Source organism: Ylistrum balloti, unplaced genomic scaffold (assembly GCF_031769215.1).
Source record: "Ylistrum balloti isolate Yb309-2 unplaced genomic scaffold, AGI_CSIRO_Ybal_v1 Utg369646, whole genome shotgun sequence".
NCBI lineage: Eukaryota > Metazoa > Mollusca > Bivalvia > Pectinida > Pectinidae > Ylistrum > Ylistrum balloti.
Genome location: NW_026781904.1, coordinates 450,285 through 470,880, shown reverse-complemented (window position 1 = coordinate 470,880; position 20,596 = coordinate 450,285). Strand labels below are relative to the sequence as shown.

Below are 20,596 nucleotides of genomic sequence, written 5' to 3'. Positions count from 1 at the left end.
TTCAATATTTTCAATGTTTCTACCATGTTGGCTCCTATGAGTTGTCAACTTTGTCAAATTCCACAAATATTACATATTCTAACATCAAAAGTACAATAGCTAGAATACTGTTTTCAAACTTAACTTCTACATATTCAAATAAATTATAAAAGGTTTGATGTATTACTTCTATCTTTACTTTAACTTATTGAAATAAGTATATATCAGTTGTAAAGATATTTCCTCATTAAAGTTTAGATTTCAGTGTTCCTCTGCTACTATCAGAAATTTCTCTTTATATCACAGTTACCATTTCTCTTTGTATCACTGAAACTATCAAAAATGTTTTTTGTATCACTGTAACCATATCCCTAATGACGCTGTAACTATCACAATATTCTCTTTATATCACTGTAACTATTTCTCTTAATATCACTATAACTATTTCTCTTAACATCACTGAAACTATCACAATATTCTCATTACATCACTGTAACTATTTCTCTTAATATCACTGTAACTATTTCTCTTAATATTACTGTAACTATCACAGTATTCTCATTACATCACTGTAACTATTTCTCTTAATATCACTGTAACTATTTCTCTTAATATCACTGTAACTATCACAATGTTCTCTTTATATCACTGTAGTCCTTTCTCTTTATATCACTGTAACTATTTCTCTTAATATTACTGTTACTATCATAATGTTCTCTTTATATCACTGTCACTTACAATTATCTCTTTTTTTATCACTGTAACTGTATCTCTTATATCAATGTAACTATTTCTCTTAATATAACTGTAGCTATCAGATTTTTTCTTTATTTCACTGTACCTATTACAATTTTCTCTTTTTTATCACAGTAACCATAACTCTTTCTATCAGTGTAACTATCACAAATTTCTCTTTTTTCCACCATTATAGACACTGGTTTTCTCCTTACATAGCATCTCTATTTGTCAAATAAATCATAGCATTACTTAATTCATTGATAATTATCTAATATCATTTTACGATTGTCTGAGCGATACATGATATCAAGAAGAAAACCACTTTACACAATGTTGTATATCCCTGAAAGCATATTTCTTTCATTGTAAATTTTAATTAAGCCTGTTGATACACAATAATCAGAAAATAAATTGAACAAACTACATTTTAGGTACCCAGTATGTACATATGTATATATATGGCCTGAGTCTACATCACTATTAAAGTAAAACTACATGTTCTATACACATGTATATATTTCTACTATACTACTGAAAAAAAAATAAAACATATATATATATATATATATATACTTATCTACAATATGATAGTTTTGATACAATTTCGTACAATGTTCTACATTCAATACAATCCGAGAAAAAAAAAGAAAAAAACTCTTTTGGAAAATCTTCAGTCTTAATCTTCTTTAAATTGTTTGATAAATTTCTGAAATAAAGTTTTAAAACATTTCAGGGATGTTAACATTTTAACGTAATATTTTTTTGCCATGTTGACCTTGCATGACCTTACCCAGACACCGTCGTCCATCGGGTGCCAGTCGATAGCCGGGCTTATCACACACACAAGCGAACGATCCCTCCGAGTTGACACATTTCTGTTCACATCCACCATTGTCAGTTAAACATTCTTGAATATCTATAGAGTGACAAGACGTACACCAACAACGTAAAATAAAAAAAAATAAATCACAACAGCGATAAGGGAGATAACCCTCAGTGCTCAGTCTCAAACAACACAACAGGTCATAACAAATGTTAAGAAAAAAATGTAGCATATTTGTGAAACCTTGTCTTTGTAAGGGATTGCCGACTCCATAAAGTACAACTCTCTGTTTGTTTCTTCTTAAAAGTTTAACTGAAATCTCATGGAATGTTTAGCATATATTATTGTTTCGATTCATAAACGGAAAATTTTACTATATTTCAAAACCTTAATGAATAAAATAAATGTGATTTGAAGTTTTCACAAACTTGTTTTTTAAACTCAACTTAAAAATTTTAAATTTTAAATTTCTTAAAGTACAAATTAAAATACAAAGTCAAGGCTTCACTTTTCAAAGATTGAACAATGCAAAGTCAAAAATATGAAGTTTACATTCAAATCTCATTCAAAATGTTTTATTCAAATTCATGGTAAAATGTTTGATGGGCGTTTTAGAGGGTATACTGAGTGATGGAGTGAAAAGAGGAGGCAGGAGAAGGGATAAACACGTGTGTCAGGTGACAGGGTATATTCAGACAATACCACATGCAGAGAAAATTGATAAAAAGATGAAAAATTTCTTTGACACATGACAAAATTTCCTTTACAGGAGAGTAGATAAATTTCATTTGTCTAGTTGTAACCCAAAATAGCCATATTTCTAAGACAGCAGTTATACAATATATGTAATAGGATTTAAGAAGTGGTTTCACATGGTAACTAAAAATTTCATATGAAATGTACTACACACTTATCACCAAGAAAGCAACATGGAAAAATCGCCATTGATGAGTCTTCATGTAAACACACTTGTAAAAATACCTAAATCCAAATGGCTCTGTCCAAAAAAGGCTGTATTACACATAAACCCATTCAAACTAAATACACTGTATATACATGTGTAGACTTACTAAAAACATGACTTCAGGGGGAAAGGTTAGAGAATGATAAATCCATGATGATGACTGATAGTCTGTGATTTACAATAGTATCTAGACTCTTGTATATAGCTGTACATGTAACTATCATTTATAGTTCATCATCATCACCATGTTCCAACTTCTATCACTATTTTTCTCAAATTATATAAATAATAAACTCCTGGCTGACATTATCTGGTGGAAAATTGTAACACCATTCATTCTAATCAATCACATGATCATAATTAATTATCAGTGAAGGACGAGACTTACCATCGCAGGCGCAGGCATCCCTGTTGAGGACGAAACCCGGCCGACAGCCACAGGTGTAGCCTCCAGGGTTGTTGGTACATAACTGTACACAGCATGCCTCTCCCAGCTCACACTCATTTGCATCTGCAACAAATGACAAACATTTAAAGAAATACACAAATAATGGAAGACTGTTTAACGAATAACGATTACACAAATAAGGAAGCCATTAAGCAAAATATTTCAATGATGACCTTGACCTTTGATAAAGTTCTAAAACTGACATAAAACACTTCTACTACAACAATTTATGTGAAATTTTTATCATGGTTCAGGTTTACCCACAACAACACTGATGTCTATCAGAATTAAGACAGAGTTTCCTCTGATGAAATTTCAAATCTGATCTTATTCCACGATCTTTACCTAATTGATGCAAAAGATACAAATGGCCTACTGTTTAGGATAATGAATAATAAAGAAATTAGCTAAGCTTAAGTGTTCTTTGTCCAAATTTGGCATCTGACCTCAAAGGTCACTCTTTGTCAGGATTTGGCATCTGACCTTAAAGGTCACTCTTTGTCAGGATTTGGCATCTGACCTTAAAGGTCACTCTTTGTCAGGATTTGACATCTGACCTTAAAGGTCACTCTTTTTCAGCATTTGGTATCTGACCTTAAAAGGTGACCTTAACTCAAAGTAGCCAAACCGAAGTGTTCTGACATTGAGATGAACATGGGTATAATGCAGCATATAGTAGTTTCAGTAATGCCTCTGGACCTTAGAACGTAGCAGCATAAGAAATAATTTCCATACAAATTACCAATGTAAATTATTTCGTAAGTTCCAAATTTAATTAGATGAATCACTGAGGCAACTTCCTAATATTTCTTACCTGCACAGGACATCTCATCTGCTTGAAGTATATATCCATGGCGACAGCTACAGATTCGTCCTCCTGGACCGTGACGACAAATGTGCGCACATCCGCCATTGTTTATCATACAACTGTCCACGACCTCCATTTGAATCCCTGGCAGATACAAATTACAAATCAGCATCAGAACAAATGGAATGAAATTCGTAATAGAACATCCAATGGCCACCATCTTAAAATTCCCGTGTAACGTATAATTTTGCCATTTTAAACTTGGTGGACGTTGCTGAAAATTTTATAATATCTTGTGTACATGTACCTATAACAAAAGTAAGTAAACAAAAATCCTGTTATAAAAATAAAAATCAGGCATTAGTTTTCAGCTAATATATCCAAGTTATAATAACATACTTATTTAGTATGCTGCTACACAATCCAACCTCCGACCTTTTCAATATTGTAAAAATTATTACATAACTTGGATTTGTAAACAACCCAGATCATACGTAGCCAATGAAGATTCTCTCAAATGTCTACATTATATCTACCATACCGCTGTGCACTTCATACCAGTACGTATAAGACTTCTAAAATTCATTGGAATTAAAGTTTTACAGAAATATATTCACAGCATGCCTTGTTCATTTCATGCATGACCGTAAGCATTTTAACATTAACAAAATTACACTGAAAGAAAAATCAGTTTATGTCATAAATATACGCATTTGCTATGTTTACGCTACAAGAACAGTGGATGGTATTCTATATAAAATACCTGTACAAAAACAGAATAAATTCTGCAGAATACATATTCATACAGAGTTTATCAAGTTTTATCAGCAAATCAGAGACTTCGATTACATATCAATTTTAACTCAAGCAGTTGTCTTAAATTTTCTGACAATAGATATTTCAATTCTTGGTAAACCTATTCCCACACACAAATTTCTGTATCTTCCATGGGAGATGAAGACCATTCCATTGTCTTTGAATATCTTGCATACAGTTCACGCTTCCTTTTATGGATCAAAAACTGATTTCATTATATAAAAAATTTACAAAAATAATAAGCACACATGTAACATATGCATGCTAGAATGTCTGACAGAATGTTTTCACCACACTTGTTTGACAAAATCCACTACACAACATTACAAACATTCTGCTGTGTACAAAACTCTTAAAAGAAAACTTTAAACAAACTTCATCAGAAATAAAGATATAAGAATATTGCAGTGTTTACAGAGAGAAGAAAAATAGTTAAACTAAACTGAAATCATAGCTAATCATGCATTCCGCTACTGAACAACTTAAAAACCAGACACAAACTTTGAAACCCCTCTAAACAATACAATTTGTAAAACAATGAATAATTCTTTTGAGTCTAAATATAATTTTGATTAACTTCTGACATTCTGGAAACTTCTTAGGTCTCAAATTGCAGGGATCTGTGTTTTTACCACATTTTACATGCGAAAATCCTTCTGCTTTACTCCTTTAAACAACAGATGTTTCCTTTCAGTGATTCATAAAGACTTTTATTACTGTACAAGGAGACAAAATTATATTCTTATATTTCCATTTGAAGGCTTGATCTCTCCTCAATGTAGCAGTTATCTCCCTCCATTCAATGTCAGAGTTATCTCCCTGCCTTCAATGTTAGAGTTACCTCCCCTCAATCTTACAACTGTCTGCATTCAATGTTGCAAATATCTGCATTCATCTTCAGAATTAACTCCTTCCAAACCATGATTTATCTCAATTCAAAGTTAGAGTTATCTCCCTTCAATGTTATCTTCATTGTTAGAGTTATCTACCTTGAAGAAATTTTGTGTCACTTTTCCCAAATGAGTGCTACAACTTAGTCTTTTGTATATACATGTAGTTGTGTTCATTTCATCAAGCCATCAGCTTGGAATCTTCTTTCTCAGGTGAATTCAAAGAAATTTCCTTGCTGTAATAAGGATTTACTGATGAGAGTAGCATGGTATCTGGAACTAAGCTAAGATAGGCATTTTGGAAAGAAAACATTTTTTCCCGAAAAAATAGAACAACATGATCAGGCTGGATAGTGAGACAACTGGGAAAACAGGTGGCTGATGACAAGATTTAAGATCGTACATATGACCAGATTCAACACTACATGTCCTTCAAGTCTCCTACCCTTCTAAAATCACATGTAAAATGTAGTGGTTATAAAAATTAGAGAGGTTCCGTGGCATTCACATCACAATGATTGCAACAAGGACAACATTTCATGGCCAGGTGAAATGCCTTACAGTAAACACAATTTCCGGTATGGATGAAAACTAAATAGAGAAAAACAAAGAGTGCTGAGTACTGTGTAGAGGGGTTCTCTGTATAATGATACATCTCAATAATGTCAGAATCACAAAGAAAATGGCTAGTCTCTATACGTATACAATTGTTTGATGAAGAAGTTGTCAAATGTGACTTTAGACCTTTAAACCTTGACCTATGACCACCTTAAGATAATAAGGTGTAGATGTATAACTTGATGTTGATACTGAGTAAATATGAGCTAAACCTGTGGAGAGTTCTGTTAGATTATGACAATGATTTGGAATGCAACAAAAATGTAATGAGACCAACCAGATATGGGTAACAATGCCCCCCACCTCCCAACCCCCCACCCCCCCAACACCCCCTCCCACCCCCATACCTACTCCCCACCCCCTTTCCCATAAAACTGTGAGATCAATATCCTTAATTTCAAAATTTCGCTTCTTGAAAAATGTAAAATGCAATTTCTGAAAGTATTCCTATAACTGCAAATCACAAATTCTGTATAATTTAATTCATGATATGTTAGATTAAAAATTCTGACATTATCAAGATGAACACTGAATACACTGACTAGAAAATCAAAATTACAAATAATTTAAACAGTTTTTATCTTTCTCAATTCCTCCACCATTAGATAACTGTAACTTCTCTCAGTTTAACATTCTCACTGGTAATAAACTCAACAGTGATTAATCAGTATGGTTTTAATCTACTCACACTTATTCAAAAATATCATTTTTGTTTTTTCGCAATTTTCGTTAAAAATTTTCTATTACTTTCAAAATGATTTTTCAAAATACGGTTGATTCAACTTCAAATAAGAACTTACTTCATAAAAATCTTACTATATTCTCTTTTTTACATATACTTTGAACCAAAATATTGTAGTATTAATATCAGCAGATTTATCTGATAATAAGCCTGTCAATGATGTTGAATAAGCAATAAAAGCTATCTCATTGTCCTGTAATAAGCCCACCCCCTGACACTTATTCTGAGGTAGCATTTTAGCTGTCTGGGCTTATTAAAGGGCAAACATGTTAATTACATAATGATAAAGACATATCTATTGTCTACAATTAAATAGTATACATCTTCAGTAAACTACATAGTTTAACGTATCAATAAAGACAGATATATATAAATGAAAGAAATGCTGCACGTGTATAGTTACCAAAAAATATCCCACAGAATACAGGACAAAACAAATACACAACATTGATTAGAATACAAATAAGGCCTAATTACCTTGACCTGTGACCTGGTTAGCCTTCCGAACCTCTGAGTGAGCGACAGGAATGCCAAATTCACAACAATAAATAAATACAATGGGGAAAACTTATCTAATCATCCGTTAGTTGTGTTGACTTGATAATTTGATTAATTATTGATTAAGTCAAATTAAATCAATCAAGAAATTGATTTGAATGATTGATTAATTGATTAATTGATTGATTGATTAATTGATTGATTGATTGATTGATTGATTGATTGATTGATTGATTGATTGATTGATTGATTGTTTGAGTGATTGATTGTTGTCATTTATACAGACATCTTATAAAAACAAACTTGATGTTATAACAATATAATGAATAAGCTCTCAAGTGATGACCTAAATTTTGACAATATCATGCATATAGCAACAATCTGTTCAAGTTCAAGTTGGATTTTCAAATTTGGAAATACATATGAATATTCATAAATATGTAAATTCAATGCAAAGATTAGGCATTGCTTATATATATAAGAAGCAAAAGAAAGATTTATTTTAGAAATGGCTACCACCTTCCAACAACCTTTTTTCACAAAGAATACAGGTCTCTCTAAACAGAAGTTTTGTGAACACTGACTTATTACATTTAACATTATAATACTCTTCATTACAGCTGATGTAACAACATATATCATAATGTTGAGACAGTTAATTACAACATCACTAAATACAGAGGAATTCAACTCATACTTTCTGTACAAAGGAACTTATCAATTTTTCATTGAACAATTTCTGACTTTCTTAATTATCATATTTTCATTTCTTCAATTGTAAGGGTACAGGTAACATTTGGAAAAATGAATGACAAAGTATTGCCTGAAAAACAAAATCAATTATGATACATAGAGAATATATTTTAACATATGATAGGTAAATCATTAAGTCTAAAGCAGAATATATTCCTAGTGGTATCCTGAAAAAAAATCCAAGCATATAAAATGTAACACATCCAGTTTTAAGTTGGAAGATGCTGGAATAGAAGACATGTTTTACATGTAATAGACATTGTGTTGGCATATTAATTTCATTTCAGTAATAATTACCATCACCTTTGTATGCATATCTTCCACTACAAAAATTAGTGGACAAAGTGAATACTAAAGTTATGGTAAGTATTACATCATGAAAATTGTTTTTTTTACAAGAAAAACCTCAAATTATCATTCATGAAATTAACATTATACCAAATATGTAAAAACCATCAATTACATATGTAATATGTATATAACTAAATATATATATACATAATGTAAGTTTCAATTCTCCGAGATGTCCATTTAATGTTCAAAAAATAAAAATTATATACAAATCATATTAAATTACATTAAATTTGAATATATGTATCATCTTTAAGAATGTATCAATGTTTCTGGCAGGAGAGAAGACACATGCATTCCCTTTTTTTCCCCATCCTTAAGTATAAGGAGTTCTAAAACAACACCAGTCCACAGCAATGAGAAACAATAAGAAACATTTTTCAATAATTGTAGACAGTTCTATCTGTCAGCTTCCTAACCCTGAAAGATCATAAACAAGCAGTTATATTTTTGTAGATTTCCTCCAAACCCTAAAATATCTTAAAGTTTTGCTTTTCTTGGATAGAACTTCCCTTCTAAACCCTGCAAGATCATACTCATGCATTTATATTTTTTGGGATTTCCTCCAAACCCTAAAATATCTTATAGTTTCAATTTTCTTGGGTAGGACTTCCCTTCCAAATCCTGCAAGATCTTCTAGTTTCAGTTTTCCTTGGGGTTACACCATGACCTGGCATTTTTTGATTGCCTTATCATTTCATTTAGATTTTCATATCAGCTCCAGTTTGAATAATATGAGAATGGATATCTCCCAAAGAATAAAACATGGCACATAAAGACCTTCAGGTCATTAATTCAGAGTAAATATAGAAAATTTACTATCAAAGTGTTAAATCATTAAAAGATCAATGACAAAATAAGAGAGAAAATCATCTTCTAAAATGAAATAAAAGAACACAGAGACTACACAGTTACACAAAGACATCTAAAGTACCAACAAAACAGAGAAAGTATAGAATATACAATAGGATGAAAATGTACTCAAATAAAATGGATGATTAAAATCTAATTAAACATCCAATTTTGTAAAATCAAAATAAAATTGTACATGAAATGGGTCTCTAATATCAGTATAATTATACCACATTTATCAGGAAACAAGCCCATGCCTGATATTAGCATTTACATTTAGTTCAGTACAACTACAAACAAATGTTTCATTATCCCGAAATAAGCCCAACCCTAACTTCCAATCAGAATTTGTATGTTGGTCGTCATGCGTATTGTCCTGAAATAAGCCCACCCCTGACTTTAAATCTAAATTTGTATTTGGCCTTCAGGCTTATTGTCCTGAAATAAGCTCATCCATGACTTTGCGTCTAAAATTGTTTGTTGGCCCACCCGCATATTGTCCTGAAATTATAATAATAATTACAATCCTGTAAATTCCTGTCAGAATGTGGTCACTGGGCTTGTTACTAGATAAATTTGGTTAAACGAAGTTAAAATTAAGATAACTAATACTTCTTCTGAAAAAAAGACATCAACACCATCTTTTGTATATCAAACTATGTGCCTAACAAAGAGCACAAATTGAGAAAGTCGCTCAAAATAAAAAATCAGATTTTTTTGCAGGAGCCATTAATAGGAAAGTGACTCAGATTTAAGGGGACAATCAGTGGAGATAAGAGGTTGTGCCAGGGTCAGGTCTAGTGATGATGGAGGCATGAGGTGACAACAGCAATACCTACCGTAGACACAAGTGGCACCTTCATTAGGAGCAATGGTTAAAATGGAAACAGGAAAAAAGACAGAGAAATCATCGCAAGGATATCACTATTACCTAATACTGGATGTTTAATGTAATATTCTCCATATCTTGTACATCATATTGAATTTTTCTCTAACCTTTAGGCTTGAACTAAATAAAACTCTCAGAAATTTTGAAAGTGGTCCACAGCACACATACATATATATCTATATCATAAATATTGTGAATATAGAGATTGTACATACATAATGAGCAAGTTCAAAATCTCAGGAGTTATCTCCCTTTGACCATTTAAATTTTACATTAACAAACTACAAATAATGATCTTACAAATTATTTGAATCTGATTGTTGACATTTCAGACAATACAATATTTAAACATTTTATATTATATATTATATATTTTATATTAAAAGCCTGATGGAAATTTGTATGATAAATGTCACAGCTTAATATATACATTGTTTAATTTGTCCTAAAGATGTATGCTCCCTTACAAATAATGTCTTTAATTTATGATAAATAAGCCATCAAGACTGACCAATCATTATGTATGCTAGGAAAAGGAAATTACTTGAAAAAGGAAGTGATAATTGATGACCTGCGAAAAACTGAGTGAAGCACGAGTTGGGATATACGAGAACAGAGAAGACACTTACTGTAGCAGGAGCGTCCATCGACCCCGAGCTGGTAACCAGGTGTACAAGTACAGGTAAATGATGACTGGGTGTTGATACAAGCTTGCGTACAACCTCCATTGTTTGCTTCACATTCATCGATATCTGCAAATGACAAAGTAAATATAGATATTAATTTTAACTGTGTCCTTAATTGGGAGAATTTCTTTTGTGTCATTTCTGATCTTGAGAGAATTTCTTTTGTGTCCTTACTTTTATTTTTTGTGTCGATTTTGTGTCGATACGTTTATGTGGCATTGAAAAGTAAACCACTTCTGCCTCGGTAAGATTTTGTTATCATCTCAAAGCATTTAGTTTCTCAGATATATCCTTGTCATAATTTTCCTGAAAACTCAGACATCCTGAAACATATTATTCTTAAAAATTCAATTTTAAAATATTATTAACCTATACAGTCACGGCCATTCTGGGTCAGTTTGTAGCCTACATTACATCGACACACTGCCCTTCCTCTATCATTCAAGCATTTCTGTGCACAGTCTCCGTTTCTCTCTCGGCATGGGTCCTCCACTGTAAAATAACAGGACATAGTCAGTAACATGATAGACTTCTTGCTGAGACCGAATTTGGAGATAAGGGGAGATAATAATAATAATAATAATAATTAAAATAATAATAGATTTTACGTTATGAGTATTTCAGAACCTGTTAAGCCAAGGCTTCCACTCTGTCCTCTTGTTAGTAAAGCAAGGTATATGTTAAAATACATGATTATCCACAACATAATTATAAGATTTTCATACAATGATACATAATTAAAAATATCTCAGAATGCACAAAAGTTCATGCAAATAGGTTTATCATGATAGGATAACTTGTCTCTTATACATACATACTAATATAGTAAAGCATAAAAACTGACATAGTTATACGCTAATATAGCATACAGTAAAACATTACTGGTATTGGAAAGACAACCTAAAAATTAGTTTGTTAAGAGTTCAGCACATTAGTTTTTGTTTAAACACATAATGTTTCAGTTGTAATTTTCTTTGGAAGCTTGTTCCATTCCTGACAGCCAGATACATTAAAATGTTTTGATTTAGAATTTGTCCTGTGTTTTGGAAACAATAAAATTTTACTACATGTAGCTACATAGCATGTGCCTTGTAGATCGTAGATGAACATTTCCAGCCAAAATCCAATCACTTGAAAGATATTGTGGTACCATACCATTTATACATTTATTATGTCATACCTATTTTTTTTAAATTAAAATGTTTTTTAATTGGCATCCATTTCAATCTTTCAAACAATTCTGCTGAGGGAGCATCGTATGATTTCTCTAAAATCAATCTAGCAGCATACTTGTAAGCTTTTGACGGTTGATTGAAGGAATAAAAAAATAAGACAATATATTTATTACAAGGTTGTGCCTTTTCCCTTTTCCAGATTGACCAACTCTTAACATTAATAAATCAGTTTAATGAAATTCCAAATGAACAAGGTGTTATCTGTCTCTGTTTTGATAACAACATGAAGGTTGGTCTCAGTTATTCAAGTGCTTGTATGGCTTTGTATGCAGGTGACCTAGTCAAACACCTGATCGACCTGGCACTTACCGCAAAAGAAGGACTCCTCAGAATTAAACACACAAAGCGATCCACACTTGGAATTAGCTATGATTGTCAAATTAAATCCCACACAAAAGGAATATGGTTTATAGATGTAAGTTTTTTTCAGACGAAGAATCACATACCACTTTTTAATTTTTACAAAAATCGTTCTGAATCTTCACCTTAAACAAATGCAGTCATTGATATCAAAAAGTGATATGCATTTAAAAAAAAACAGATTTTGTTTAATTCACACAACACCTTTGAGTAAAATTAAGATATCTTACTGTCGCAGGTCTTTCCATCAGAATTGATAATGTAGCCACTACGACAGCTACAATAGTGATTGCCATCATAACCATCCTGACAGTTATGCTGACAGCCGCCGTTATCTCTGCGACATTCCGAAATGGCTACAAAAATACAAGACCAAGTGTGGAAAATAATCTATGTAAAAAACATGTTTAAAAAACACTGCATTTAAAAAATACTTTGAGAAGGAAAATGTTGATTTTTTTTTTTTTTTTAATATCACTTGTTAAGATATTGAATGGACTGCAAAATATACCTTTTCTGCACAAATCAACATAAAAGCATACACTTCTAGTCATTGGCAGTTGTGTGAACATTACTCTGATCTATGTACACCCTAATGAACACTGAAACCTATAAACACTAACTGGATTGAGTTGTTAAATCTGTCATGTCTCATCACAGCATATAATTATGAAAGGTTGGTAATTAAATTGCTTACAATGATTAATGATGAAACACTCTGATAAATTATGAAAAAAACGATTAATGATGAAATTCTTCGATGAATTATGACAAACAATACTTATGTCTTTTTAGATCTAGATGTGTCAGAAACACGAATATCCCACCACCAACCAAGGAAAAGTTGGAATCAAGTTCTAGTGTTTCTGATTGTATAAAGACGTGTTTTAAAATTCCCACTGGATTTAAACAATCTTCACCTTATGTTTTTATGAATATTTCAACTTTGGAAAAAATAAATTGACCATTTCCGAATCAGAACTAGACCTCCATATTACCATCATACATTTACGTACAAATATTACATCTCTATGTCTGTATCTATTGTGTAAATGAGTGGAAGGATATTATGATGATGACCAAGTGTAACACTATAAATTGCACAAAACTTTGAACTACAAAATTAAACAAGTATACTTTAGTTGTGACTTGGATTCAATATATACAAACTCCTCTCTTTGCCAGTCATTGGAGAGAGAAATATTATCATGGGCAAAGTGAAATATCAATATTCTGAAAATTAAGATAAAACACTAAAATGTGCCATCAATATTTCCACACAGACCAATTATAATTTGATATATCAACTTCTTATAATTATTCTTTGATTTTAATAAAATATTAAAAATTGATAATTTATTCTTAGTCAATTGAATATCACATGTAAATGTATAAAAAATCATGTTAGAATTAACAGTAGATAAAATGTGTAAAATTCTGCCAGCATTTAAGCCTGAACATCAACTTGCATCAGGGATTTTTAATAAACATTAAAAAATAAGTCAACAAGACTGACCAAAACAGTATGTAAACATGCCATGTCTTAAGCATGCTTACTATTTAATATAAAATTAAAACATGGCTTGTGTCATGCAAAAAGTAACTAAGCAAAGCAAAAAATGACTTTCGCAAGATGTGCAATCATAGCACTATAAATACAATCCCAAAATGCAAAAAGTACGTCCCATCAGAACCTTAAAATGAGAAACCATTTCCAAAAAGATCCCGGTCAGTTCTGATACCAAAAACAACTATTCTGCCATCCCACCTATAATAATACCAACCAGAGCGACATTGTTCCTTCAATTACTAGCTTCGTCCATCGAGCGATCAAGCGGTGTTTCGCCGAGACTACCAACGTTACTTCTAATGGGCGATACATTGATTTTAGGATGTTTATCTGTCAAACACAGACAATGTTCCAACAAGGCAACTTTACACACAAGAAACCTCCTGTAAAGGTCTCAACTTCCAAATCACTTTAAGCTTTTCTTTCTCAAGAGTAAATGCCTGTAAATCCGAACAGAAAATTTTGTCTCCAGCTGTGATTAGAAATCAAACAGAAATCTTTGATTTAAATGGCTATTACATTCAAGTTAAATATTCATGACTTTAATGAAATCTGTACAAAATTCCTAGGTTTAATCTAAGTGGCAGCTGTTTAAATTTGAAAAGTGAAAATTGTGATGTATTAAGTTGAATAGTTGAGTATAGTTTTAATTCTCAGCCCTATCATATCTTCTTAAATGGTTGATACCTCAACTTTGAGTAGTTATAATTCTCAGTTCTAATACATCTACTTGAGTGGTAAATATCTTCCACTTTGAGTAGTTATAATTCTCAGTTCTAATACATCTACTTGAGTGGTAAATATCTTCCACTTTGAGTAGTTATAATTCTCAGTTCTAATACATCTACTTGAGTGGTAAATATCTTCCACTTTGAGTAGTTATAATTCTCAGTTCTAATACATCTACTTGAGTGGTAAATATCTTCCACTTTGAGTAGTTATAATTCTCAGTTCTAATACATCTACTTGAGTGGTAAATATCTTCCACTTTGAGTAGTTATAATTCTCAGTTCTAATACATCTACTTGAGTGGTAAATATCTTCGAGTAGTTATAATTCTCAGTTCTAATACATCTACTTGAGTGGTAAATATCTTCCACTTTGAGTAGTTATAATTCTCAGTTCTAATACATCTACTTGAGTGGTAAATATCTTCCACTTTGAGCAGTTATAATTCTCAGTTCTAATACATCTACTTGAGTGGTAAATATCTTCCACTTTGAGTAGTTATAATTCTCAGTTCTAATACATCTACTTGAGTGGTAAATATCTTCCACTTTGAGTAGTTATAATTCTCAGTTCTAATACATCTATTTGAGTGGTAAATATCTTCCACTTTGAGTAGTTATAATTCTCAGTTCTAATACATCTACTTGAGTGGTAAATATCTTCCACTTGGAGTAGTTATAATCCTCAGTTCTAATACATCTACTTGAATGGTAGATATCTTCCACTTTATATAATTATGATAGTTATAATTCTCAGTTCTAATATTGCCTACTAAAAGTGTAAAAGAAGAGTAAATATCTGCAGTTTTTAAAATTAGTGAACCATTCTTAGTTTTTTATCAGACTGTTTTCATATACTCTTTCGTATTTTGAATAGGAGGACGAAGGGTATAGGTCTCCAATTAAAGAGTTCAAGTGACTATATAATGCACTTAAAAGGGGAAAGATATGGGCCTGGGGCTTATCCCTGAATTAGACCCAGTCTTGAAGCAAGAATCAATTTTTTCATCTCGCTAAAGCAATATATCTGAAAGTTGGAAAAATACCAAAATATTCTCAGTCCAATCTACTCAGCCAATATCAATAACGAAACTGACCTACATTGTACATCCCCAAACTAGGGCATTTATCACCTCATTCTCTTAAAAATGAGCTGTAATCAGTCAACACTTAAAAAAAAATTGAAGTAAGAAATTGTATTTCTTCCTGAAAGAGCAATAAATTTTACTGAAAATCTTATCTCCCTGAGCCTTAAAATGTGCATAATTGATCCATATCGTTAGAACCTCAAAATGCATCAAAGTTAGATATGCAAAACTTACAAAATAGATCAGATCTACTCCTAAGTGTATATATAGAACACAGTATATAAATCATAAAAATTACACACAGCAACCATTAATCAAATAAACATTAAACAATTAAAAAACATAACAACTAAAACTACATATACAAATCATTAAAGATATATTTTAAATTTTGTTGCAGGACAAAAATGAACAAATTGAGCACAGGCAGCAAGTAAAGGAGAAGGGTGGAAATTTAATGAGAACAGACATTTTTTTTATTTGACATTCTGCTGTAAAATTTTTAATTAATTATCAGAGGGTTTATTAATATCCTATTTGCAACAGTATTTTTTTTTCCGGAGAATTTTCCACACAGATTTCAAACTTTATGTAATGAGTGGGCAACAGAATATACAGATTTATCATGAAAATTTTAATTAGCTGATTATTTTTAATTGGTTTTTCATTGATTTCTACAACATTGTATTATCACTTTGTTCAGCACAGTTTTATTCTGTATTGACTACATTGCATTAAAAAATTCAAAAAAATAAATTTTCTGTTTTAGAAATGAATTTCGTAATAGAATCAAATTTCATCGAGGAAAAATTCTCCATGATATGCAAGTGAACATAAATACATGAAATATATGTTACATTCGGACATATTGCATTCTGAGTTTTACCGTTCACTTTAATACACAAGATGGCTAAAGATGAAGTCATTTCACCGATCTCGTCTTTGTTTGCTTAAAAAGTAAACAACATATTAATGGGAAAATATACAAGTGTCTCATTCAAACCAGTACGGTAGTGACCGATTTCTGTATATCAACAAATATGTACGGTATCTAAAAATAACTCCTGTAAATGTAAATTGATAAAAACAATTATTTAGATAATATTGAGCCAATCTATCTGTAAATATATCTTTTAATATGTCAAAAAAAGAATAAAATACTTGAATATTAGATATAAAATCTAGCTGATTGAGAGAAAACTTCTTTTGCTTCATGTTGTGTAGCACGTGGTACTCCAAATAAGAAACAAAGTAATTGAAAATTCAAATTATGATAAAAAGCAAGTTTAAAAAAATTTAATACATAGAATGACAAACATCAAGTCACAAAATAATTTTTGATTTCTAATACATCTACTTCTAAAGTAACAAAACACAGCAAGCACATGTACACATGTAAGAGGGACATGCTGGCAGAGAGAATCACCCCAGAGAACCATCGTCATGACAACCGACGGAAAGACATGACAGCAATTGTCAAGGAAACAATATGACAATTGTTGACAAGGATTCAAAACATTTATAATACAAAACTTTCCAAACTAGAATTGAAATAAACATACACAATAATTTTCGATCTGTGATCACGATAGCTGGTTCAAAGACATCCAAGGTACCTGCAAATCTGCGACCTTGAATGCTGTTTCCACGGTAACTAGGTGGGGTACTACCTTGGTATTGAACAGCACCTCTATATCTTATTTCGTCTGGTTGCCATGATTCGTGGATATAATTTGCGAGTTGCTGTGGGCTTCCATCGTCCTCACGAATGGAGCCCACTTGACTGTCGGGATGGTTAGGGTCAGGGAGGCCCACAAGGGGCAAAGACATAGGGGCACCCACAACATTTGAGTCTTCCGCGTCATCGGCTGCATTCCAAGGTCAAAGAAAAAGCATATCAGTGTCAAAGAAAAAGCAACAACTTTAATTTAAGTTTCACTGTAAGCTGTCTGTCCAGAAGATGGACAATACTGCTACCTCTATCGTAACTAAACTGCTGCAAGAAACTATTAATTCAGCAAAATTTACCAAAACAGTAAAAGTAACGTGGATTTTGATCTCTTTGGACAAATCAAAACTATTAAAACACATATATAAACATATTTTCAATCATGTTTACAAGCATTTTACTGTTCTGAATACCGAACTTGATCAATGGATATAGGTATTTCAGCTATACAGGTTAATTTTATTTAAAAATTAACCACATATGGCTCTTTCTATCCGGCAGAACAAAAATTCACATTGCTTTTACCTGAGAATGTTATACAAGATTTCTGTTTGCTCAGCTGCAGACTACAATGCCTAAAACTGAGTGCAATAATGATGCAAAAATATATTTGATAGTGTCACATGACAAATGTGACCTTCAAAATTGAATAAAACCTGCTGCTTCTGGTTGCCACGACACAATCTTAATGCTTGTTCCTGGTATGGCTGTGTAGTCTGGATCTGTCAGAGTGTTCAAGGATATTCCAAATACAAACGTATAAATTAAGGATATTTTACTGAATTTTTTCTTGTTTTCTTTTCCAAGAGAGTTCCATATTGTTGGAAACATTGATAAAGGAAACATTTTTCTTTAAATTGCATTTGCAAAATTTCAACCTACATGCATGCTTACTTATCAAAGAGATACAAAATACTGATAACATCAAAGAAAATCTACAATAAATAATCCAGGTCATTATAATGTTTAAAATATTCTTGTGTAAGATTCAATACCTGATGTGCAAAATGTTTGTGAAAATGACAGGGGAGAACATATCCTATATCTAGTTCACAAAACAAAATCCTTAATAGATAACCAAGAGTTATCTTTCTTGATCCAAGTCTTGCTAGTCAGGAACATTCAGATACCATAAGTACGTATATATATTTAATCATTTAACAATGAAGGATCATATCGATTCATACAAAAATTTCACTCAAAATAAAAGAACATCTGACAGTTGATTATCAAGATCAATGGAAATTACTCTATTCAAAGTATTTTTGTTTTAAAAACTGAATTGAAAGGACCATACAAATCTTCATTCTGTAACATGTAGAGAGTATATTACAGATATAGGTATATTATATATGGTATAATTGTAACTCTAAAAGATGTTAAATCCAATCAAATACTAAATGTAAGAAATAGGAAAATTTTAAAAAGATTTTTAGAAAAAAATTTCCAATACATATTTTACTTTTCTGTTTTCATATTTGTTTAGTCCTTGTTAAAATATGACTTCATATCGCTAATATGAAAGAAAAATCATATTTTGTAAATACAAACTACATTAACTATCATTGATTTCCAACATATGAAGGTTTTCTAAGAACGTTCATCAACCTCTCCAACTTATAAGATTGCATATAATGGCATCTTCGTTTCTGTGCAGCGTAAGAAGTATAACAATTATGTAATCAATATACAAGGGAATGGAAAGTGCATCATACAAATGGCAAAACTCACTGTCACAGTGAGAATGCTTCTGGATTCACTTTCATCATAATTATACTCTCAAAACTGTTTTCCTTATATCAAGTCAAAACATTTTAACGATTAGGAGCAAAAATTTCTAATACAATTTGCAATAGAATATGTTGACAATTTTCTCCGTGCTTTAGAAACACACAAACGTAATTAAGATATCTAGAGAAAAATAACTGCCCGTTATGAAAATTGAAATGAATGGAGGTTTTAAGAATAATGAATATGAATACAAGGAAGTTGATAGACTTCCATTGGAATGGTCACCATTTTTACATTTTATGCTAAAATGGTTCATTAGAATACTATTTACTAAATATTGCCAGAATGGTAATAAAAACAATGTACGAAACATCAAGGAAGGCAACATCTCTTTAAATGACAGGGCTAGAACTCTTCCGTCTAACTAAAGAAACAGACTCATCTTACCAAATGATATATTTGCCTTTCCTTCCAAATACTTAAGTCAGGACTTTTTTTCTAATTGGTAAGATATCTTTACCGTAACAGATTAGGAGAATTCTTTTGTCTTAGGGATGATGTGAGATTTTGTGTCTGAAAGACAATACAATATTTTGCTTGAAGAAACATATGAAGCTCTGCTGACAGCACTCTTTTATCAAAAAAGCATAAGAAATAAGAACTCTTTCCTCTAATTTCAATTGAGGACAAAAATTTATCTTTTTTGACACAAAAGCCCTTCCTTCTAATTCCCCAAAATGTTTTTAACAATGATGTTTAACTACACTTAATCAAATCAACTGAAGGACAGGTACCCTGTAAGTGTGTTATTTATTCAATGTCCCGTTTCATCTCTATTGATAACAGTTTTAAACCTTCCCAAATCAAGTTTAAACTAACCGTGTCCACCAAATGACCAAAGGTCAGTAATGTCCATTTAAACATTCAGAAATAAATGAACACCTGACTCATTTATGTTATCTTTTTATAGGCTTCTTCGGTGAAACTTTCATTCACTAAAACTATTTCAGCAGTTCATATTAAGGAATTTAAATCTTCTCAACAGTGACCATTTGCTATCAAGAAGTCATTATCCTGTTATTCAGAGTTGTTTCGATCAGTGGAACAGCCTGTTAATTCTTTTTTAATTATTTTGTTATACCGTTCACCTTTACTGTCAGTCTCTGCAAACTTGAGTGCTTCAATTTTACAATACAGTTTATACCTAATAAAACTTCTTGAAGTAAATAATTTTAGTAAAACGGCCAGAGAATGGGGGGAGGATTTGATTTGCAGGGCACATCAACACATACAGAAGACA

At 31.5% G+C, this 20,596-nt stretch overlaps 1 protein-coding gene across 1 annotated transcript in view; it reads right to left on the bottom strand.

Annotated features, from left to right (window-relative positions):
- Nucleotides 1–20,596, bottom strand: part of LOC132555093 (multiple epidermal growth factor-like domains protein 6) — a 177,213-nt gene that overhangs the window by 29,603 nt on the left and 127,014 nt on the right. Inside the window, exons 8-13 of the mRNA XM_060219436.1 lie at nucleotides 12,681–12,806; nucleotides 11,225–11,347; nucleotides 10,799–10,921; nucleotides 3,767–3,904; nucleotides 2,893–3,015; nucleotides 1,508–1,633 (exon numbers count right to left, since the gene is read on the bottom strand). Coding sequence (XP_060075419.1) covers nucleotides 1,508–1,633; nucleotides 2,893–3,015; nucleotides 3,767–3,904; nucleotides 10,799–10,921; nucleotides 11,225–11,347; nucleotides 12,681–12,806 — 759 coding nt within the window. The remainder of the gene's footprint in view (nucleotides 1–1,507; nucleotides 1,634–2,892; nucleotides 3,016–3,766; nucleotides 3,905–10,798; nucleotides 10,922–11,224; nucleotides 11,348–12,680; nucleotides 12,807–20,596) is intronic.